Source organism: Ostrinia nubilalis, chromosome 21 (assembly GCF_963855985.1).
Source record: "Ostrinia nubilalis chromosome 21, ilOstNubi1.1, whole genome shotgun sequence".
Classification (NCBI taxonomy): domain Eukaryota; kingdom Metazoa; phylum Arthropoda; class Insecta; order Lepidoptera; family Crambidae; genus Ostrinia; species Ostrinia nubilalis.
The window spans coordinates 6,958,250-6,983,597 of NC_087108.1; the positions used below are offsets into that span (position 1 = coordinate 6,958,250).

Genomic DNA, 25,348 nt, shown 5'->3' on the forward strand with positions numbered 1-25,348 from the left:
ATATTAAGACACTCAAAACACTCATAAAACGTATGGCCAATAAACTCAAGCTTGCGGAAATCAGGTTAAAACATAACCCTTCCTCCTTGTCTAAAATAAACCGAAAAACTTTTACATCGCCCGTTCACCGTAACTCAACTTGTTCTTTTTTACGACCGTGAACCCTACAATGCTATGCCTAAGCCACGAAGCCTGCAGTAAAGCACCAAAACGCCGAAGGGCTGAGTTAAGAACTTACCGTCGTAACCGAAGAAATCACTCGGGTGATAGTCACTTGTTTTTTTGTAACTCAAAAAGTAAACACTCACGGGTCACACAATCACAGCACTACACAACACGCACTCAGCACTATAGTTTCGTAATTCGATCGTTTTTAGGCAACGGACAGACGGGTACGTGCGTCCTTGCGCTCGGCGAAATCGACACTGAGCTCTCGGCGCTGCGATCGCCCCATCTCTTTCGGCTCCACGATTTTCAATAAAAACTGTTAAGGCGATTAGAGTCCTCAATCCACGCCAAATGGGCATTTTGTAAAGCCTACTCCTCTTTTACTGCTGGATAGAAATAGTTGAAAAAAATATATGTTATACAACAGTTCAAGGACTACATTTGTGACGTTTGAATTTTCGCTACGTCTCTTTGTTTTGGATTAAAAAAATAAATACGGGACATCGATTTTTTACTTAAATTCCCTACTCCTCCAAAACGGCTATGTTAATTTAAAAGATTTTTGCACGAATAGATAAGGAATTCTTTAATCTTTAAATGACACGTTGCGTTTTTCAATCGAACATTACTTTCATTCATAAATTTTACTTTTGATAAATTCCGAACGTTTTGCTGTTGAGGGGGCCTTCGCGGGGTGCGGGCGGCAGTCGGCCGCTGGCCTTCAGACGGGGAGGTTGTGTCACTCGCTGCAAACTGACATTAGCGATCAAAATGATTTTTTTCTTTGGCTGAGTTGCACCACCTGACGTGACCTAACTTTGACCGTAGCTTTGGCGATAACCGGTGTTTTTTGTATGGAGTTAGACAGACTTTTGACGCTTGTCAAAGTTGAAATAAGATGGTGCAACCCAGCTTTTGTTCGACAATAGATTTTATGTCAGAATTGTTCATAGAGTACGTGCAGTCAGACGATACAATTGAATTATGACGCGCTCAGACGCTATTTTCTACCTGAATAGAATCTATTAGTGTAAAAAAACTATAATTGACTCCAAAACAACTGCACTAGATAAATACAAGTAAAAAAATTATTACGTTATTTATTTACTAGGCCTTTGCAATCAGTATCCAAATTAGGAGCTAGTCAGAATCTGTAACTTAATCGATTTACGTGAAGAAAACAATTTATATTTTTCATACTTATTAGAATTAGATTTACAATATGTTTCTTCGCGAAAATACCACAATTAAAAATAACACCTGTAATTTTTAATTTTTTCCATAATCGAATAATTACAGTATTATATCCCTTTCAGGCCGGATTTCAGATTTTTGAAAATTAACATTTTTGACTACATAACATGTTTTATTATTGTATAAGGTACTCCAAAAAATAATTTTAAAAATCCGAATTTCAAGATTCTGAGTTCACAGGAAGTACCTTGTAGGTTTTGATTCCCTAGCGTGCGACGGAAATTCGTCTAAGGTGTCGGTATAAACTGCTGTATCTTTTGACCGCGTTAACTTAGAAGTTTGATTTTATTACTTCTTAAAGGGACAATAGATCTAGGTATTTGGTATAAATTTCAATTTGATACCTTTATTCGTTCGTGAGAAATAAGGTAGTAAGTTTCATTTTATTAAAATATTTTTATTATATTATATAACTAAAAAAATGAAATTTTCGCAATTTTTCCTATATTTGCATTATATGACAATGCTTTATGCCAAATTTCAAGATTCTGAGTTTACGGGAAGTATCCTGTAGGTTTTGATTCCTTTGCGAGTGTCGAAAATTTGTTGAAAATATCGACATAATCGGCTGTATCTTTTGATTGGCTTGGCTTAGAAGTTTGATATTTTCACAGCTTAAAGGGACAATAGACCTGAGTATTTCATGTGAATTTCAGCTTGATACGTTCACGCGTTCTTGAGATAAAGGGTCTTGACAGACGGACGGACGGACAACAAAGTGATCCTATAAGGGTTCCGTTTTTTCCTTTTGAGGTACGGAACCCTAAAAACAATGTTGGCTTTCTACTTTGTCTCAAGCATTCTAGACTTGAGTAAGCATAGCATGCCCTTCCTTCCAAAACTCAATTCTGGTTTTCCTACTGCAGGAGCTTCATCACTGTTTACTACATGAAAAGCCACACTAAAACTGAAAAAAGATCTCTGAAAGTTTTGTCATCAACTAAAGCTAATCTCATTCTATTCGACGCCAATACACGTGAATGCATGGGGACGGAATACATCCCATGAAGAAATTAATTCAAACTACTTTTTGAACTTTTTTACTGGGGTATTCAATACTTTTCCCGTTTTGCGGATAATTATTGGTAGAAACAGCTGCATGTTCAAAAAACATAATTATCGTCAAAAGCCTTCACTGTAGGTCAAAGGAGACTACTACTACTGACAATAGTTCTGGATAGTAATAATCCCTCTGGTTCAATGGCATCTGTATCAAGACCCTTTGGCCAGTCACATGGCTTTCCGACGACTTTTAGAGAGCTATTGGCACAGTAACTGACAATGGACCTGGTCTTGGAGGTAATTGAGGCTCATCAGTAGGCATCAATGGCAAACCAAGAGTTCTACATTGCCTTCATCATGTTCCATCTCTTCAATTTCGGAATAATTAACATACCCAATAAGCTGAAGCAACAATTCACCCGTTAATTCTGTTCCTAAAAGCCGAAATTTAATTAAAAGCATTAAAATATTATAGTTCACCGCCATACGAAGTATGGCACCGAATGTTGGGTTTGAGTCGGATCATCACTATCGTGCAAACAAAATTTTGAGATGTAATATTTCCCACTGCAAAATAAATAATGCCAAAAATATTATTTACCGAATTACATTACTAACTAAACAAAATATTAAAACCAAAATTCTAGTAAAATAGTTGAATTAATCACGAAATAATTAGTACTAACGCTGACCACTCCGCTCAACAAAAGAGGTCGACATCTTTACCTCGGTGTCAAAGAACACAGACTGCCTTCTCTCTCGCACCTATGCGTTTAATTCATAAACAGACTGTTGCACGATCGTTGGCTAGCGTATTGGGCCCGAAAAGTTGGTTAGAAAAGTCGCGGGAATTTTTTGAAATAACGTGCACGATCGTGTTAGGTCGTCCTGAAAGGGTGAGTAGAAATGTCGCGTGACGTCACATTTGAGTAAAAATTCTACTCAAGCGTGGCGTATCGCGCCATTTCAACTCGATGTAGCACTGTTATTATATAATTATGAAAGAAAATAAAAAATTTGTGTCTAATATTTTCTAATTATCTGTCTGACGGACAAATAATTGAAATTTTGTCATCTAGCCTAGTTGTCGTCAGGAAGTTGGTCTAACTAATTCAGCTTGCAAGATTCCACCCGAACAAACATTTATGTAATTACCTACATACATCATAAATTGCAAGCTAAATAAAAGCTTGTAATAAAGTCGGGTTTGTTCAAATTTCGAGAACGACTGAACCGACAAAAGCATTAGAAAATTTACGAAAAATAAAATAAAATTTTATCCCGTACAAAATCTTCATGGATTTTGTTATTTTTATTAAATACCTTTACGCCTGAGTTAAATGACACCGACATCAAGGTTCATCAATTTAAGTTTAAAATAATAGGCAGTAATGTATGAAGAAAGAGCTTCTATTCTGTATCTACCTATGCCCGTGTATTTTTGATCGGTGTCAAATCGGAGTTTTTGGTGCGGGGTACGCGGGTGTTGCTCGCGGCGTGAAGGTCAAACGCCCAAGGTCATTGAGGACTCTAATCGCCTTAATATTCTAAAGTGACGGAAAGGTGGATGTTGTAAATGCTGGTCATCCGTCAGATATCCAAGACTGGCGAGGTTGGAAAGGTCAATATACCTACAACGCCCTAAAGCGAGTTTTCTTTTAATCAACGAAACGTTTTCAACTATAGAATTCTATACATCCACTTCATTGTTCTTTAAATAATCTTCTTTTGTTGAACGTCTACCAGTTTTCTAAGATCTTATTTCATTAATATAATGAGTGTTCTACTTGATATTTAGATTGGATTACTAAACTTATTCATATGCCAGACGGTATTTTATGTTTTTAGCTGTAAAACTTGACTTTATACGACTAAGCTTATTAGTAATTCAGATCAGTTTCATAAGTGAATAAGTACTTGCTTTAAATAACTAAAAATATGATATGAAAAATTAGGTAAGTAATCAAGTTTAGTATGAAATACGACTGTAAGCTATATCAAAGTTAATATTAATAAAAACTACTAATACATATTTGCTGAAACGACTAATACATAAAATTGCATATTTTTAAACAAATTGCGTAATTTCATATGAGTTTCACATTTTTGAAACGTAAAAATCTGAATATGGCTACGTAGTCTACAGGTGACTACGCCGTAGCGTAGCCAACCGCTACGAGCGTAGCGCTCACTTGACTACGGCGTAGCTTGCTACGAGTACGTCAGTAGCATACCGTCCCATACTTCAACACACCAAGTTACGAAAATGCAGTTTCGCGGTGTTGGAGTATAAGGGACGATACGGGGGTGTAATATTGGACTAAGGTCCGTTTTCACCATCAGTCCCTAATTTTTAAGTGACCCCTATGGTAACACATAACAGAAATTTTGTTTTGATAGGGGTCACTTAAAAATTAGAGACTGATGGTGAAAACGGGCATTACAATAACAGCAGTAGGTGTGAAGAAATAAAGGTCATGTTACCTTTATTGAATTTGTCCATTTTATTATTTACTTTTTTGGTTCAACCTTGAGTTTATACAAATACAATTACGGTTAATGGATAAAACATTTTACCCAAAAATAGACTTAAGGTATGTATTAAGTTATACTAATATCAAATTAATGTACTTATGACATTGAGCGATGTAAAACTTTTATGGCCTTTTAACTTATACCTACCAATCGTACCAGTAACACAGGTAGAATCTCTGTGGTACTACTGAGGCAATCGGTAAATAGAAACTGGTAGTACCACGGGCAAAAAGGTTTTGTATGTGGTATGGAAACTATGTATAGATAATTTCTTAATAGTAATTAGATCAGTAGATATTGGGACCACAAAGACGTTTGCTTCTTTGTCATTACTTCAGTTTCGAATTGATGAATTAGCATTTGTGTCAGCCAAAGTGATACGAATATAGACTCAAACGGAAGAGAGGGTTAATTAAGTATACTATCTATACTAATATTATAAATGCGAAAGTAACTCTGTCTGTCTGTCTGTCTGTCTTGCTTTCACGCCTAAACCCATTGGTTCATTAACCGATTTTGATGAAATTTGGCATACAGATAGTTTGTGTACCGGGAAAGGACATAGGATAGTTTTTATCCCGGTTTTTGAAACAAGGACGCGCGCGATAAAGTTTTTCTGTGACAGTCAAAATTCCACGCGGGCGAAGCCGCGGGCGGAAAGCTAGTTAATCATAAGGGGAGACGCGGGATATATTATTCAACATGTAGACAATATAGGCGTAATAATTCGCCTTTATATTATTAGGCTTAGCTTCGAAGATTTTATTATGTTTTCCGTGCTCTAGTGGTTAGAGCGTTGATCTCTCTTTACGATACGCTGGATTTGATTTCTGTGAGTAAAATTAACTAGTATTCATAAAGGAATTTATTTATAGTCACAAAGGAAATTGACGAGGTCATCTAAAAAGAGTTTACAGTAAGTTTAACATTAAAAGTGGTCAAACCTTTTTCTCCCACTTTTAGAGAAAAAGTGCGTACCTACTAGACTATAAAAATAAATAAAATAAAATAGTTTATTCAGTACATAGACCCTTTCCAGGGCACTTATACACGACCCAAATATAGCTTGCCCTACCACCACTTCGGGACAACATATGGGCTGGTGCTGAGAAGAAGTGACGGAATAAACTCAGTCACCTTTGTCAGCCCATGAATAAAAAAAGTCTATGTTGAATTGTTGATCGATTGATATCAATTTGGAGTGAATTTGTAGAGTCCATGTAACAAATAAAAAAATAAAATTGCAACCAATACTACGCTGCTTTTTAAATGTAACCTTAGGTTGTTTGTTATTCCAAATAAAGAAATGAATTGTGCTTCTTAAGAATTCTAATTATAAAATACGAATCCAAAGTATTACGCTTTGATTCTGATATAAAGTACGTTCTCGTGATAAGTACCAATTACCAAATGAGAGCGAGATTAAAAATACGGGCCCCATTAAAAGCGGTCCTTATTAGCCGAACCTCCTTTAGTACCAATTTTCTCGGGTACTTGACGTATGATTCGCACCCAGAGAAAGATGGTCTGACGTAGTACTACAAAAGGAAAAATGCGACTCCAATAAAAAGTTTTATTTTACTGAAGTTACCACTGAAGGTTGGCAGTTCGTTGAGACTTTCTATTGACCAATACCTACCTGTATTTTCATTTACTTGGATGATTTATAACAGTTTTTTTTATTTTAAAACTAACTTGCTAAACCAATTTTAATAAAAAGTAAATTCGGAGTCGTCTTCTATAAAATATAAAATAATTTTACAAAGAAGATACATACGAAAACGAAACGAACTAAGAACTTCCACCTTTTTTGGAGTTGGCTAAAAAACACGTTTTATACTGAAATAAGGCGGCCCGTTGACCCCACTGTAGACCAATATTTTAATTAACATTCTTAATTACTTTTTGGCACCTAGAATGTAAAGAACAGGGATAAAACCAATTACAATCAAATTAATTCCGAAGTAAAAAACATTTGTGTGTTTATTTTTCATTTTAATTACTTTGTATAGCTATATTCGAAGACATTATTAGAAACAAAACACATTATTTTGGTTGATTATTAATCAAGAAAAGATTTTATTAGCTTTTATTTTTAAAGCGCTTTTCTCTTCTATATTAAGCATGTTTTATAGTTTCTTTTAAACCTTCCTCTTGAATCACTATTTATTAAAGAAAACCGCATCAAAATCCGTTGCGAAGTTTAAAAGATCTAAGCATGCATAGGGACAGACAGCAAACGCGACTTTGTTTAATACTATGTAGTGATGATAGCATAGTGAATCTTTAAATAGACTTCGGACGCAGGTCGGACGTAGTAAGGACAATCTGTTCAGGTGGAGATTCTTGGATGACTCAAACTTGGAGTGCAAGTGTGGTTGTGTTCCCCAGTCGATAAAGCACACGATGTCGAGCCCTGCGTGCCCAAACAACTGCACGCAGGAAGATTTAATGAGACGATGCCATTCTTGTGGCGGAGTTTTGGGCTGACGCTGTGTAGGTTTGTTGACGACACGACAAGAAGAAGAGTGATAGTGATTATTGTAGATAGGTATAGTTAGCACATAGATCAAAACATCATCATCAAGTCATTTAATCTTCACTGCACCTCTTCTCTAATACGATGAGATGGAGAATTTGGCCTACAATCCCCATAGCTGATCAGCCCCAAGCAGAAATTCCAGGGTCGAGGAGTTTGTGCATATTTCTAAAATAAAAATTAATTATAATGATTTGATTATGATAATCTGGACATTGGGTGATTTTGTAATTGGGTAAAAATTTCCCCGTAAAATTTTACCGTCGGGTAAAATGTGATCTGCATGTCAAAGAACAGGTTGGTACGAAATTTTTTCACAACGATCGCTGTATAGTTGATCCGTGAAAACGGAATGAAGTGAAACGAGATTGCTTGTCGTTATACACGTATTTTGTTACATGAAAACTTTATTTTATCCACTCTCATAGAACGTTATGTTTTTCTTTACTCGTTATTTTATCTCATATTAATATTTTTACATCTACTAACCCCTCCTAACGTGATGGTTGTAACAACTTCACAGTTGAAGTCACAGCACTAGTGTCAGATGTTATAAACCGCCATAAGACTGTCCGACATTGATAAATTAGAAAGATGGCATTCGGAGTACAGTATCAATTATTTGTTTCGTACCTGGGAACCGAACCCAGAACAGGAGTCAAACTTTGAACTAATGCACGCCACGGAGGCAAAGTGCCAAACCTGATAAGCTCAGGATTTTTTTTTTCGAAACATTTCGAATCTGTTTTTACTCTTAAAAGAGGCCAATTTGAGTATCTTTTACCAAAATAATAAATGAACTCTATAAAATACCATTTAATAAGTCCCATCATCGGTGAATTACGACAAACTCCTTCGCGGCGTCGCATAGAGCCCGCTGTTTTACTCATAATTCCTCTTTTAATATATTTATAAAGGATAGCTTCCCAGGCCGCAATCTGTTTTCGAAATTGGAATATTTTTTACTTTATCCCAACGTTTCAGACGTGCCAACATAATTTTACCACCAAACTTCACAATTTTAACCCCTATGCTGGAGAACATAAGAGGGATATAACTGCAAAGTGATTGTAAGGGTTTTGTTCGGCATGTTGCGCTGGTTTTATTTTACGTAACAGATATGGTGGGTGTAGAGTCGGATGTTTAATCTGTGCCAATTTGTGCCAGATCAAGTGGGCAAATAGAAGAAATAAAAACTGAATGCAACGGACTGACAAACGTTTTTTTAGTTTATTTACTCTGTAGGTATACCTTGTTCAGCCTGGAATTAATACCTCTTGATTTTTAAATGTAACTATGTAGTTGGTTTAGAATGGAAGCATTGCATGTGCTACCTATAGTAATTTTATATGTAGGTGCTCTACTCAAGCACTATAATAACATCAAGTTAAACATAAATTAGATAATTAAAACCTTAAAATTATGAGAAACATAGACAAACATGACATAAGGGTCATTCCACAAAAATATGTCAACTCTTAGTCCCCGCCACATTTCACTTGGTATATTTAATAACATTTTATTCCAAAATTGTTAAATAACAGCTCACAATGTGTTTTATTCATCACCCATAATATATTTTTAAGAACTATTTTTTAAACATCTTAAATCTCTTATTAAATGACCCAAAACGTCATTCCCTAGTCATGTCCGTACTCCAAAAGTTTGTGTTTCGGCACCCATATTTTTAGAAACATCAACTTAATCCTTTGTTTTAATTAACGAATTATCTATTTAATCGTACGTTACACCAAATTCTATTAATATTTTGCGGTTTCACAAGTTTTATCGTCATTCCCTCGCCACGCACTGATTTTATAATTTTACGCTTTAATATGTGTAAAGAGTAAATGACATTTAGTTGAGTTTAAAGTACGATACGAAGTTATCCTCATACCATACTGACTTTGCGGCAGCCGTTTTTAGAATTAGTGCAAACGCGTCAATCGTTGCGGAAACATGTGTTAATCCAATCACTTCGTCAGTCCCTAGTTGAGTAGCTTTATTGTTTATAAAAGAAAATTGTATATAATTTAATAGTATTGACGTGTGGTTTTTCGTCCATTTTCGGCACATCGTATTAAATATCTTTTATTATAAAGTTAACCTGCATTTAATTTTGTGTTAAGTTTTACTTCAAATCGTCAGTCCCTAGACCGTCAGGCCCTGGATTTTAATGGTGTCAGGGACTATAGTAGGGTAGGGTATATAGTAGGGAGTGACGTTTATTATACAGTGTGAGTCACGTTAAAGTGTACATATGAAAATAGATGAAACTATACCTATTTTTATCGACAAAAAAGAGGTCAAAAATTTTTGAGATTTTTTTTTAATTTTTTATTGAATTTCTTTTCTTCCAATTAGCTACTTATTGTAAAGAAAACGTAATAACTTTTAAACTAAGCGGTATATCCTAATAAAATAAAAACAGTAATAATGCTAAATAACAGGCGATACTAAAAAATACATAAAATACGCAAAAATGCCAACAAATAATAAACAATGATACTTTTTGAAAAAAAATCTGCTTTTAAATTCGTGTTTTTTTGGTTATTTGATAAATTTCTCCAAAATATGCCCCTATAACAGGTGGTTTTTATTACTTTGTATTATTCTCTATCGTATTATCTTTGTAAAACCAAAAATCGCATGTCTCTACCCCTATCACAACATTTGCTATGATCGTTTGAATAAAGGCCTGCCACAACATTATTCTCCGCTACAGACAATTTTAATTTTAACTAAAATGCTTACCTGTTTTTATCAAAATTACAAATCTAGAGCCACTTTCAGTTTCGTTGTTAACGAAGCGTTGAATGGCGCGCCCGGAGTGGCTTAGTTCAAACGATCATAGCAAATGTTGTGATAGGGATAGAGAGATGCGATTTTTGGTTTTACAAAGGTAATACAATAAAAATTAATACAAAGTAATAAAAACCACCTATTATAGGGGCATATTTTTGAGAAATTTATCAAATAACCAAAAAAACACAAATTTAAAAGCAGATTTTTTTCAAAAAGTATAAATTTTTATTATTTGTTGGCATTTTCTGAGCATTTTATGTATTTTTTTAGTAACGCTTGTTATTTAGCATTATTACTGTTTTTATTTTATCAGAATATACCTCTTAGTTTAAAAGTTATTACGTTTTCTTTACAATAAGTAATCGGAAGAAAAAAAATTCTATAAAAAAATAAAAAAAAATCTCAAAAAATTTTTGACCTCTTTTTTGTCGATAAAAATAGGTCTAGTTTAATATATTTTCATATGTACACTTTAACGTGACTCACACTGTATTTTAGATATCAAAGAGTGAAACAGAAATCATAATAATGATAGCTATTCATCAATTTAAAGCGTTTAAAGGGTTAAACCCTTGAAACGCTCAAATGAAATCTATTTTCATTTCAGTGGCGAAAATATCATCGAATATTCATAGGTACTTTGACTGACGAAAATCGTAGAATTTTCGTACTTTTTTAATTTAATTTTCTGAGAGCACTAAGCTCGTAACATCGTCGGTTCACAAAACGTCTGCGAATTTGCTCTGTCATCGTTTGTCTTGATCTATGTGCTATCTCGACGATCAATCTTTCATTGCGCTTTAGTTTTAATAGTTCTAGACTAGACAAACTAAGTTGGAGATTTTTAGGGCTGACAGTTGGAAAATTTTGATAAAAATCGGTTTTTTAAATTCGTAAAATTCATTTATTTGCTGCCTTTGCCATCCGGCCAATCTAATCTATGTTTAGCAATGCAAGCATTAGCTTAAAACAAACGAAGTAGACGTTTAAAAAGCACTTTTAGGTGCTATTTAATTGTAACGTAATTATTACTTAACCGTAACCTAGGTACTTCATGATTTTCAAAAGTCACTGATCAAATAAATAAATGACTAGAACTTTCATAAAGCTACCCTAGCTACCAATTGTTAGTTACAATTGGTAGCTAGTATATCCCAAAACATAGGATATCACATAACAATTCGACCTGAAATTACGTACGTACCTAGTTCTAGTACGACCACAGAATAATAATAAGTACTACGTACAGAAGTTTTACTTCGCGAAGGTATTTAAAAAAATGTATGCTCAATGTCATTAACAATATGGTGTAATTTAGCCTGTCTCAAGAGTCAAGCACCATTTTGTTGACAAACGTCAGTGATCGGCACTGCGCCGAAGCTATAGGGCTGACTTCGGTAAAATGATGTGACGTGAGGTGCCAAACTGTGGAAAATGGCGGAGGAAATACATGATTTAGCATGAATTATCATGAATAATATTAACTACTTATTTACCTCTCAGTGTCTTGAGGCAACTTAAAAAAGTACATTCTGTGTTTTTATTATTATTTAGGCAGTTAAATACTGCACAGTATTTAGTACACCATTTTCTTTATTTTCTTCCATCATACACAAGAATACGCGTGCGTGAGTCAATGTTCGCTCGTATGTGAGGCGTTGTTGAATAATATCCTGTAGGTGGGCCATCGCGCGTGTTTTGTTTTCGATGTAAACTCGCGGAGATGAACAGCCCCCCTAGACAAAACGCACTTTTTGATCGAATCGAAAATCGAATCCGTCAAAACTCCATACAAAAAAGGGGCTTTTCGACCACTTTTCGACTGGTTTGCGATTATAATTTGCACTTTGTCTAGACCCACAGGCCTGGTACGACCTACAAAAGTAATCTAAACTGTCCAGTATTCTCAATTCAAACTGAGGTCAGCCCTGCCATCCGCCATTTTGAACTGTAGTTACTTAGTACCGTCCAAGCGCGGTCGGGTGCCTGCATTCTTCTGTCCTCTACATTCAAAAGTGCTCGGCATTCCTCGCTCCTTAAAAGCCACCGAAATTGCATCGGACAGGGTTACAAAGCCTTACCTACCTGATGTCATGTGGACTGGTCTTGTTTAATGGTTAAGAATTGTAATTTTAAAGTCATTGAATAGCTTGTTACCTAGGTACTACTCATTATTATCGTTAGTCATATCATGTCAGATAAAATTAGATTTTATGATGTTTTGGAGAATATTTATTTGACTTGTTTGTTGGTATGAGAATTTTACGAACTACTTACTTTTATTGCCCACCCAAGGACAGCGGATTCATATTCTTTTCAACTGAATAAAACCATATTTTATCAAAGCGTGAGCCTTTGCATGTGCAATAAAACTTTTCAATGTAGATGCCCCATAGTAGGACCAAACCTACGACTATGGCAAGAAATACCAACCTCCTAGGTTTAACAAATTTTTAAACTTCATCGCAATGTTTTAACATATTTTAAGTAAAACTTCCTCGATTTTTGTTAAGATTGAAGCAAGGATCACTCAATCCACATGCACATCAAATTGCTACGTTTTTAAGCGATACAAACGCGCTTTTGACATTCGCGCGACTAAGTACATCGCGGTTCACGCTTCGCTGCTTTTAGTAAAGTGTGTATAAATAAAGGTAGATGTTTTGCGACTATTTTGATGCTGCATCGCGAGTGAATCGCGTTTGTATCGTTGCAAACATCGCAATAAATTATGGGCCCTTACAAATAGAGAATACAGACTTTTGAATATCGACTTCATACAGCTCATAAGTTTTGTATGTTTGTAACAAAGAAGTAAAGACTTTTTTGCAGTAAGTATTTTAGTAAGATGACTGATCGTAAAGCGCGTCGTAAAATCCGTCGTAACGTTACTCGTCTTGCCCGCAAGAGCTCGTCAGTCGCAAGTGCACTCCACAGGGCTCGGGCTCAAGTGCTCAGCCATTAATTGAGTGGCCGAACGAAAACCTGCCGATTGGCAATCCGGCCACTAGCGCTTATTACGGCCCTGTCGAGGGATTAACGTGATTAGGGTCGGGCTAAATATGTTATGAAAGGTCTTCTTTATTACGAGTAGCTTACATACCTGTTTCTTTTGGGTGGTAACAAAATTATCAAAATTTTACAGAAGTTAGTAAGTCGATATTTAGCTTTTTAATTAAAAGGGGGTGGGCTTTTGGGTACCTACTAATGACGGAATCCTGAATTCTAGGTGACATAATAAACTGGAAGAGTAAGTAAAGTTAAGTACCTAAGCACAAAGCGGTTCTCAAGAAATGAGAGACATAAACATTGTTTCTTCTAGCAAAACAATGTCAAAGATTTTTATACTACAGGTGTATTAGTTATGTTATCGGTGGCTACATAAAATTGGGATTATTCGTAAAAAACTTAAAATCCGTCGTAACGTCGTAAGCGTTATCCGCCTTGCCCGCAAGTGCACTCCACAGGGCTCGGGCTCAAGAGCTCGGCCATTAATTGAGTGGCCGAACGAAAACCTGCCGATTGGCAATCCGGCCACTAGCGCTTATTGCGGCCCTGTCGAGGGATTAACTTGATTAGGGTCGGGCTAAATATGTTATGAAAGGTCTGCGTTTTCTTTATAATTTCCTTTTGGTACTTACAAAATTATTGGAAGCCAAAAAGTTCATTGCACTTCATGGTGGCTGAGTTTCTTCCATCACTTCTTCTCAGCACACATAGGTACTGTATGTTGTCCTGAAGTGGTGGTACCTGAGTATTTCTCAAAAAAAATGTACATTTTGAAAAAAAAAAGTGTGCTTTGAAACAGTTCAAAAGTTTTATATTTATAAATCATCACACAAAAAAAACACACACACAATTTTGAAGTATGAATATTAATCTTTAAGATAACGAAGAATTATAGCTATAATCCTACTTATTACCAAATATTTAGATATTTTAAAAATAGTCCTTTTTTACCTTTCATACAAAAACCTGTTTGCCACCCTAGCTTTTTCATGTATTTTTGTTTCATAAAATGCGATACGTAACTAAATTATTGTAAATTTCTTTGTATTATCGTTCTACAGTAATCGCAGTTTCTGTATCAAATTGATTTTCTATGGGGTGTCATAATGAATTGGCAATTTAAAGCAAAAAAACAAAATGAGTCGCTCTCATTTACTATTTCGTTATTTACTCTTTAGTTACGATTTATTTCTACTTTCCCATGGTTTCTGAACAATTCCGTATTTATTTTACACGGACAACAATAGCTGCACTCTGAATGGCTGTTGGCCTGACGTCTCCGCCATTACATCTATCGCGAAAATTAGTAAAAACGTGTGTTTTTTGTGGGATTACTTTTTCGTAACAGGCAGTAAAATCAGCGATTTTATATAGAACGGTAAGTCTTCATTTAACCATTTTTTGTAATACGTGTGGTACGAACATTTAGTAAGCTTTTATATTTGCTGTAACAAATTTTATCAAAAAAATACTTGTTTCTGATCTCATTATGTCTAATATTTCGTTACGTTTTTTACGAATTTCGTTACGTTACGAAAAAGTACAACATAATGCTGAGTGTATACTGTTATTACCTGACTAAGCATAGTAATATTCACTACTTAATTTATTTCAAAAAATATAGAGCGTTAATAACAAAAGGATTGGATACTATCTTATTATTATTATTCCTTTTATGTATAAAAAGCAATAAACGTTTTTATTATTATTATTATTATTTGTACGCTTTGGAGCTCACGGGTCAAAAGTGGCCCGGTCCTTTATAAGGCTTGCGTGGGGATACAGATCCAACACGTAGAGGCCGTTTTAAGCGCAAAATAATCGACAAAAGTGAAAGTGGTGCACATACTGGATCTAGTCTCTGACTATATCATGGGATGTAGCCAGAGACCATCCCCAGCCTGTGCACAGGAGCTATTGCAGTTATTGGAGAATGGACTAGGGTTATGGATGAAGGATGGATGGACTGGTTACTGGGCTATGGATGGAGACTACGGGTCACCTGCCTGGTTCATAGTCTCGGACTGAAAAAATGGCAGGCGGTGACTAGCCAGCGACTAAATGGGCCCCCCCTGGCGTCATGGGTCGTATAGACCGGACTGAGGGGCAACATTGGCGTCTGCCAGCTCAGGGGTGTAGAGAGGTGTGCTGCGCTTTCTCCGAAGTTACTCGCGGCGTTATGCCCTTTAACACTTCCACCCCTGGAGCATATAGCTCTAGCGACTCCACTCTGGCCGGCCGGTTAAGGCAAGCCAGAGGTGAAAGTCCTGCAGACCCTCTCGGATTCCACTTCGGCAAGCCGAAGACGAGGGTCTTGACCGACTCTCGGGAGCACTCGGATTAACAACTGGCCCCGTGGTGTCGCTACTCACCAACAGCTCGCCACAAAGCTGCCCTGCGGGGCTTATTATTATTATTATTATCTGCTTTACAGAAGTGCCACCAGCAAAAAATTATCAAATCATTTAGATTACGTTTTTATGTGATTACTTCTTTTGTTTTTTTAGGAATGCCGCCAAAAACCAATGCTGAAAGGCAAAAAGCTTACAGAGAACGACTCAAAATGGATAAACATGATGGAACAAAAATATTTTTATTAAAATAGTATGAATGATTACTCCCTTATTTTATTTCTAACCCCTTAATATTACCCCGTATTTGGGTGCGTACTTACAAATATTTCGAATTGAATAAATGAAGAGTATTCACAATATTTCGGCAATGTATAACAAGCCTTATGGCCTTACTATTTCGTTACTACCGTTTCGTTACGTACATTTTTTTTTAGAAATACTCACCTACTACCTACTATACGTCCCAAATGCAAGTAAGTAGGTAGATTATTTGGAACGTGTAAGAAGCGCTCTGGAAAGGGCCTACCTACTTACTAAATAAACTATTTGATTTGATTTATGAAAAGGATAGATTTAATAGAAGAGGAGATGGGTAAAAGAGCTTGGGATCCACTGCAGCACTGGTGTAATTCTGTCCCAAGTTCTTTTGTGTGAAGTGTCATACCTAGGCTTTTTAACTAGGTAAGTATTGAAATACCTAATGGATTATATTATTTGTGTGGTGTAACTCTAGTTATCAATTTAAGATTGCCTCTAATGGAAGTAGGATTGTCTAACTAAAGCAATACATGCTGAGTTAAAAAATATATTAATTCTACTACCGAATTCTTCTATGTTAAGTGATTTTTACACGCGTTACAAACTCAAGAGGTGCTCCAATTTAGTTAACTAGGTTTCTACAACGTTTGTAGAACTCAAGGTAAATATATACCTTTGAACTACCCCGAGTTAAGGCAGCGCAAACTAAAATACTTATGTGATGTACAAACTATAAACGCCTGAATGCTTGTGAAAGTTACAAAACTTTAGGTTAAATTACTAACTAGCTGATCTTACATATTACTTAATTACTTAAGCGCCTGGCATACAGCGCGCGTTTCAGTCAAAAACTTCCATAAGCTACACGCTCTACTGAGTAATTTGAATTAACTGTCGATATTCGTTTAGATTTCAAATTGCAAGCGAAACGACGACCATGCCTCGACCTCGAGAACCCGAAAAAGAAATATCGACATTGACATATTTTTGGCAATTTTAATTGTGAATGAACAACGTCTAAGTACACCTAGATTTATACTCTTAAGTCTTTCGCTCAAAGATACATTTTCATAAAAGTTGTCTGTCGTTGCCTCGTGCCGGACTCACGACAGCTGTGTGACAGAGTCTCTATGTTGGAGGGATAGCTACACACGATATTCTACTGCTAAAACTAAAACTATATAGTTGTAATAATGAAAAAAACAATAATCGATCGAACGTTGATGTTTTTATGAAAAAACACATCGACGTAAAAATTATAACGTTCAATATCAAATTGAAATAACATTTTAACTTTATGTAACACGTTTTAAAAACTAGTTATCATCATTAACACATTGAAAACTCAATAATCCACGTGCACATAGCGTATCCAATAAAGCTGGTCATATTTCAACGCAGCAGAATTAAATTTGCAAGCAAACGTTCACAAAAAGCGTGCCGTAGACAAACTTCCGCCAATGTTATAGTGAAAAGAGAAAAGCCAGTTAATTTTAATCATTAAAATGTTAGTAAATAAAGTTTCAATAGAATAATACGCTGCGAACTTTTGTCGTAGTAAGGTGCCTAGTCTGTCTAGCGCGGAATCTTATGATGCTAAACTAGCGTTACATCGACAAAACACATAAAACGTGAGAGCCCGCACGGCTGTATGGAGAATCATGAAAACGCGTAAAACGTGTGCGGCCGCACAGGGTGTTGCGATCGAAAAAACACACACCCCCGTATGTGTTTTAAGCAGTGATCGTGCTAAAGCCTCTTCAGAAATTCTCCCCAAATAATGGTGCTGCAAGCTTTTATCTCTGTCTGTCTGTCTTGCTTTCACGCCTAAACCCACTGAACCGATTTTGATGAAATTTGGCATAGTAGAGATAGTTTGAGTGCCGGGAAAGGACATAGGATAGTTTTTATCCTGGTTTTTGAAACAGGGCGTGCGCGATATAGGTTTTCTGTGCCAAAAAACTCCACGCGGGCGAAGCCGCGGGCGGAAAGCTAGTGGTAATCCTAGACTGCATCTCACTTAACACCAGGTGCGATTGCGGTCAAATACCTGCTTGTCTAGCAAAAAAAAAACTAAATACTTTATAGTGAAAGCGTGTATGTATGTGATTTTGTCTTTGTGTGAATAATTCGCAGAATTCACTTACAAGTTTTTGTGCATTCACTTCAGAGATTGCTGTTAAATTATATTCATCTAAACGTTGCGTCTCATCACAGTAATCTTCTTACAATGGCGACTACTTGCTTAAGTGAGTTTTCGGTTCTCATTGCCCTGTGTCTTTGACCAACAAATGTTCGAAACTTCTGTCCTGAATTATTAAACAAGTCCCTATTGTATCGTAACTGTGCGTTCGAACCATTCAGCAAGTTACGTGGGTTTAGCTCGTATGACGTTACATTGCTCGCCGAATGCGATCAGGTAGAGCAAATTAATTGTGACGGGAATTCATTAAAAGCAGAAAGTTAAATTCAATTTTGGGGAGAATTCATTAAAATAAAACAAAATTTAAATACTATAATTTAACAATGAAAAGAAAAACAGATTACTTAGGTAGGTAAATAACATTAAAGTGTGATAATACTGATATTTTGCAATAGCATTATTTATGTTATGATCTGATAGTGTAGGTACTACATACCAAATATTAAATAACGAATGAATGGTTCTACTCTTGCTATTGTGACTAATTTACCTACTAAAGGCCCAATAAAACCTTGAAACTAACATACTATTTTAAACATTTGAATGTTACCCCAAAAAAGCCATTGATCTACACATCATGCATGGGGTAGTCATGGTGAATAATCCTCTTTTGGATTTTATCCAAACAACAGCAACCATCACACTATGAAATAAAGAAAAATATTAATTTTATACCAAAGATATAAACTTAATTCTACTTTTTAGCACCACATTTTTGCAGTGCATTATTTACAGAGGTCAATAATTTATTTACATTGTTAGAACTCTATATGAAGCATGTAAATGAATGGGAAATTAATTAATAAACAATCTAAATCTAATTAACTTTATTTTCAAATGATACATTTAGATTGCAATATATCTTTGGGGCAATTCATTATTTATATTCCTAGAAAATAAACCATTCATTCCCAGGCCCGGTGAAAAATATCTTCTTAGGACTTCTCTTACTTCTGCTACAGTGATCGCTGGGACTCCTTCGTACCCGGATTTAATATAAACAGCATTGTTTAAGCTTACAGGGTTGCAGAAATATCCCCCCTCGAATTTACTAAAAGGGTCACCACTCTTCTTCTTAGCGTCTTGACGAATAAAAAACACACCATCTACAATCTCGGCAACAGTCTCATATGCCAAGAAACTCAGCACCTCTAATGCTGGGACTGATATTTTTAACTCCCTCGTGGGATTCACCCACACTTCCAATTTGTTGAAACTTTTACTCACGTGGTTGGAACGGAAGGATTTACACCTCGCTTTGTGGTACGCCTCATACTTCTCAAAGGACATTGACTCTGTGATCTTATCTGCCCGGACCTTCCGCAAATAATCAATTGCATCAAATTTAATCTCCTCCACTTCATCTGCCTCATCCAACTCCTTTATAACGTCAATATGTGTCCTCCTTTTCTTTGAGTCTTTGGCTTCATCCAATATTAAGTTACTAATTACAGGATCTGCAGCGGCCCGATTTTTATCAATTTTATCCAACTTTATTTGGTAATCGTGTAACCTTTTTAACTTCAAAGTATTTTTACGCACCAAGTAGATTAGGTCGTAATTCGATATGTTCTTGCCTCCTCGCATGAAAGAGTAGTTCAGGGCCTCTTGAAGCATAGCTCTGAGCTGCTGAAGAACTATGTTTTCAACTAATAACACGGTCGCAGCGTTCGGATTGGGATTGTCTCCAAATCCGTGCATCATGTTGGAAATTTCTTTCTGGAAGTTCACGACCACTTCACCTTTCAGGTCAGTTGAAAAGGTGTATGACGACGTCATTTTATTTAAATCTTAGATAGTGGATAAATGTAGGAAATTAATATCAACAAACAAAATAAATAATTACTCCCCCACGCAAATATTTTTTTTGCTACTTTTTGACAGCTTTGACACTGACAGTCAGTAAATCTCATCGGTGGTTGCCTAGCAAAAGTAATGCAATTTATAAACCTGATAACTTTCTTAAAAGTTTAAAAAGAACTACAAAAGCCACATTCCTGTGTGAATAGGAACGTTAAAATGGTCCGAAACGTGGTAAACACTTTTTTAAATTAAATAACATCTTTTTTTTAATATTTATTTACACAATTCGGACAATCAAAATCAGCTGATTGTCACTTTGGTGATAACAACTGTCAAGGTTGCAAAATATTACGCAAAAAATTGAAAATGTGTGTAAAAAAACTACATCACATCAATTTAAATTAATTAGATAGCTGTGGATTCTTAGTAACTGTAAACACCATTGCCAGTTTGAGTCGAAAACTTGATAAGTCCGAAGTAACCATAGCCTCACTGAGTTTCGTAACAATTCCGGCAACACATTGAAATTTCAAGAAACCAGGAGATTTTTACTGCAAAATTATGAGTTTCCGGCGTATACTTTATAATACTACTATAAGGAGTCCATTACTCCACCATTTGAGAGCGTTAAACTGTTGGTCTTGCGGCAAAGAGGTTAAGTTCGTTTCTAACTTGTTCTGCGGAACTTGCAACGCCTTGCAACATCCTAACAGCCACGATAATTACTTTCAACTGTTAGGAGTCAAAGAAACGTACGATCAGGATGAGACAGAGCTGGCCAAAAGATATAAGGACCTACAAAAGTATTTACATCCAGACAAATTTGCTACCAGGTAAGCAAAAGTTAATTCTTTTGAAAACTATGAAAAGAAAAGAAAAGGAGACAAAAAAAAAAAGAAATATATTGCATAAATTAAAAAGACATTTTTAAATGCATATTCAGGAATACTGTCCATTGATTAGGTTACAAAATGGTCTAAAACTTATTTTTATATTTTCAGAGACAAAAAGGAACAAGAAATATCAGCTGAATATTCTTCCCTCGTAAATGAAGCATACAACACACTGCTAGAGCCTTTGTCTAGAGTTAAGTTAAAGTCATCTTTATTTATCTAAAAATATAAACACAGGAGGTAGTGACTAGTTTCAGTCATCTTTCAGCATTTGAATTAGCTATGCTGAAGTGATTGTATAGATGTTAATGTAGATTGCTATTCTAATTCATGATTTGAAACAGAGCCCCAACTATAGTAAATTTTAAAATGAAAACTGCATAAATAAGCTTTCACAACAATGTTTTATTGTTTTCATGAAATTATTTAATAATCTATTAATGTTTAAAATAAAATCTAAAACTTTTGTAAAAAAGTTTATTCATTGTCATCATTCTTTTACAGGCATTTACATGTTAAAACTAAGAGGGAAAGAGATACCAGAAAACACAGAAGTTGACAAAGGATTCCTCATGGAGATCATGGAGAAGAATGAAGAGGTGGAGAATGCTGATACTGAAGAAGAAATCATGAAATTAAACAAAGAAAATAAGAAAGTCATAAAAGATCTACAAAAACAGTTGTCTACAGCTTTCTTTGATGGAGACCTGAAAAGAGTCACTAAATTGCTAAGTATAATGAAATATTACACAAGCATAGACAATCAAATACAAGCTGTGATTAGAAGTAAAGGAATTATACGATAATATTTTTGTGAATAAAAATAGATTATTGTTATAATTATGAATGTAGGTAGTAAGTACAAAACCATATTATTATGTAACAAATTCTGTAAAAAAACAAGTACAAAAGGTAAAGGCAGCTTAAATCTTAATTGCAGATTACGCCACTTATTTAAAAATATGCATCCCAATTTCCACTGATAAATAATGGACAGAAATATTGCTGAATGTCCTCCAGAAGACAGATTGCAATAGAATAAGGGAAAAAAAAAATTTAAATATGATCTTCCTGAAAGTTGTGCCTGTGTTTAGTAAAATGATAAAAAGTTCAAATTTTATTTGTTACAAATACAAATCATTTAGTTACTTGCATCACATGTGATATAAAAGTTATGCTGTGATGTGATTTAAAACTTTCATGTACCTACTTACTTAAATTTTCTTATTATTGTAATTGTTGATAATTTGTAAAAATTTAAACCATGAATTAATGAATAATGTTACAGATATTACAAGTTTTTGATTTTGTACACCTTTGATTAGCATTGATGCATGTAGGTAGATCCTATTTTTGCCTGTTAGTTTCAATCTGTTTCAATAGATTTTCGATGGGAAAAAAATATCAGTTTTCTAGCTCCTAAATAATTATGTAGGTATGTATGTATAGTAAGTAGGCAATCGTAACAAAAAAAAAACAATCATACTAGTGTAATTAAAAAGAGTTAATAGAAACCCTGATGTTATTAGAAAAAACTTTTGTAATTAAGGCCCGTACCAATAACCCGGGGTCGCCCCAACGCGTAAGCCGATAGCTGTAAACCTAAATTACTAGAAACTAAAACATCAATTTATAACGAGTTCGCTAGCGTACCGCTCACTGTATGATTGATGTTCATAATATTCAACGACAGACTATTTGCATTTTACATACTGCGATTTACTGACTTGATACTTGAAATAAGTTATGCCTGTTTTGTCGCCGATAAATTGGTATCTATGAATTTTAAACACGAAAGCTTAGGTGTTACGCAAAAACTAGGTAGGAGCTGTAACTACTGGAATGATAATGTTTACCTAAGTAAAGCATAAACAGAAAAACTCAATAGCCTTTTTATCGAAAGGCAAACAGTTAAAGCGGGGGGCAACAAACTTCGTGCGATCCGGTTTACTTACGGACGGACTGAGTAAACTGTAGGTACTTAACTACCTAAGTAACTTTTAACCGTCAATTATCTTGGACTAAAAACGATGACTACTTAGTAACCAGTAATTTTGAATTACCAGATTTCAGACCTAAACAATGGTGTGAATATTGTTTATATGGCAAAAACCTACTTTTAAACCCAGGTTTCAAAGATATATCGATTCACCTAAGTAAAGCCCTAAGCACTCTCTAAATGCGCTCACTACTTACTCTCAATTCCCTTGCCAAAGTATCAATCCTTGAGGTCGGCGTATACAATAAGCTAACCATGATTCATGTTCATCGTGATAGGTGCGTTACATAGTACGTAGATCTCCAAGAAAGTATGGGATGGACGCGTTTGCGATTGATGTTACAGCGCATTTGAGAGTCAAGTGTTTCGGCATGTTGGTGTATGTGAATCTTATGTTAGAACCATGACTTCGGGATTCGTTTTAGTGTGCTTTGGGATTGTATTTTTGAATGGCGGTGAGTACACATTATTAGCAACTCTTATTACCCTTAGTCATCTAAGTAGGTCTTTTGAAATGTGCTTAGATTTATTAGCCAACTTTCTCAAAACTTTAATCAAGTGTGTGTCTGTCTACTCACACACATCTCTAATGAAATAGCTGTTCCTACCTACTTCTAAGCTTAGTCCCAGTCTTTACCTACTAGGCTAGCTAGGAATAGAACTCCGGAGAATTGTTTTCTTTTCAAAAATTTTATAGATAAGTTTATTCAAAACTTACAACCAATGCCTAAATCCTATTTGGTTAGAAGTCTCAGGTTCGATTCTACCGTTAAATGCGATCATAGCATCAATAATACTTTAGGCATACCCTAGAACCCTACCTCCAGCCAGACAAGACCACTAACTATAGCCAAGTTTCCAAAAATTTATAACACACAGAATGAGATAACAAAAAACAAGTATAAGTTAGAACCAAAATTGCCCACCGCTCAGCATGTGTCATGCTCTGGAGTGTAATAAAACCAGAACACGACGCTGTTATTCTGCGGTGACCATTTTTGGAGAGAGCTGGAAACAAACATGAGATGAGACAATACACAAAAAACAAACAAAAGAGAAAAAACAAAATAAAAAATAAAATGAAATAAAAAATTTCAGTGGACACGCAATTCTACAGAGTGGTCGGTGGTTTGCCGACCACAATCGACCAGTACCCCATCATAACTCAACTCCTGCTGGACGTGTGGGGCACTCAGAACTTCATCCAGCACTGCGCTGGTGTTATACTGACTACGCGCCACGTGATATCCACTGCTCATTGCTTCCAGTTTAGCCCTAATACTGGTTTAAAGTGAGTAGGTACCTACCATAGAAAATCACCGTTATTATTTTCCTCACCCGTATTTTTAAATCAGATAAAAGGACTTTATGTATTGTTTTGGTGAAAAAAAAATAGCGGACATCATAGGCAGAGACCACATAAAATCTTACAAATGAAAAAACGCACGAGCATGTAGCCCTACTGTCTACATTATTTACGTTGTCAATTTTAGCTATCTTTATTTATTTAGTACATAAGGCGAACTTAATGCTGTAAGGCATTTTCTGCCAGTTAACCTTGGGGCTAAAAAATATTTTGCTTACCTATCTAAATAATTAGTGGTAACTTACTTTTGAAAATGAGACGTTTTACAAGATTTAATAACTTCTGGTTTATTTTTATTACAGCTACAGTCAACCCAAGTACTGGAAAATACGTGTGGGGTCCTCATACCGCACGAGAGGAGGTTCTCTGTACAACCTGAAGACAATCATTCCTCACGAGGCTTTCGATAAAAATTTCTACACCAACGATATTGCAGTGCTGGTGTTGTCTAAGCAGATAAAATTAAATTCAAATGTTAAACAGAGCACGATAATAAGACCTAACGTGGAAGTCAAACCTTATTCGCTCTGCACTTTAGTGGGGTGGGGAACTGAAGAGGTATGTGTTTTAAGTTGTATGTATTAGATGAATTATTTATGTCACCTTTAATCTTGCTTAGCTTTTTTACTAAATACATTAGGCCCGTAAAACGACCATCAATCTAATTAAAAAAAAAACTTGCTCAGTGGATTGAACCCGCGACCTTTCGTTTGCCGGGTGACCAATACTTTTATTTTACGAAACTGTATTTTTGAAGGGGCCCACCTACAACGTAAACTGGTGTATTTTAAAGTGGTTTTATTTCAGGTTGGTGGACCGCAACCTAACCAACTGCACCATACTGCAATACTGACGGTAGATCAAACCGTTTGCAGAGATCGTTATAGTACAATCAATGCAGTCATAGCCGACAGCATGATGTGCGCTGGACGTCTCGACGTAGGCGGTATCGACGGATGCTTTGGTGATTCGGGAGGACCTCTCATATACCGAGGAATAGTCGTGGGCCTTGTATCTTTTGGGTACTCCTGTGGAGACCCTTACTTCCCCGGTGTCTACACAAAACTATCAAAATATACCAATTGGATTGTAAAAACTGTTGCGGCTAATAAAACTTAAGTTTTATTTCGTAATTTCATTTAAATAATCTTACACAAATA

General features: G+C 35.5%; 3 protein-coding genes across 3 annotated transcripts; 2 read left to right on the plus strand and 1 right to left on the minus strand.

Annotated features, from left to right (window-relative positions):
• Positions 1 to 18,939: 18,939 nt before the first annotated feature.
• Positions 18,940 to 20,013, minus strand: LOC135082209 (transcription initiation protein SPT3 homolog). The gene has a single exon (XM_063976973.1). It carries the CDS (start codon positions 19,904 to 19,906, stop codon positions 18,974 to 18,976), a length of 933 nt encoding a protein of 310 aa, XP_063833043.1. The 5' UTR covers positions 19,907 to 20,013; the 3' UTR covers positions 18,940 to 18,973.
• Positions 20,014 to 20,229: 216 nt separating this feature from the next.
• LOC135082452 (iron-sulfur cluster co-chaperone protein HscB) lies at positions 20,230 to 22,135 on the plus strand. Its single transcript, XM_063977248.1, has 3 exons — positions 20,230 to 20,763; positions 20,932 to 21,016; positions 21,300 to 22,135. Exons 1-3 carry the CDS (start codon positions 20,492 to 20,494, stop codon positions 21,627 to 21,629), a joined length of 687 nt encoding a protein of 228 aa, XP_063833318.1. The 5' UTR covers positions 20,230 to 20,491; the 3' UTR covers positions 21,630 to 22,135.
• Positions 22,136 to 22,774: 639 nt separating this feature from the next.
• On the plus strand, positions 22,775 to 25,313 carry LOC135082010 (trypsin, alkaline A-like). Its single transcript, XM_063976755.1, has 4 exons — positions 22,775 to 23,277; positions 23,921 to 24,113; positions 24,491 to 24,746; positions 24,996 to 25,313. The coding sequence occupies exons 1-4, from the start codon at positions 23,226 to 23,228 to the stop codon at positions 25,305 to 25,307; spliced, it is 813 nt and encodes a 270-aa protein (XP_063832825.1). The 5' UTR covers positions 22,775 to 23,225; the 3' UTR covers positions 25,308 to 25,313.
• Positions 25,314 to 25,348: the final 35 nt, after the last annotated feature.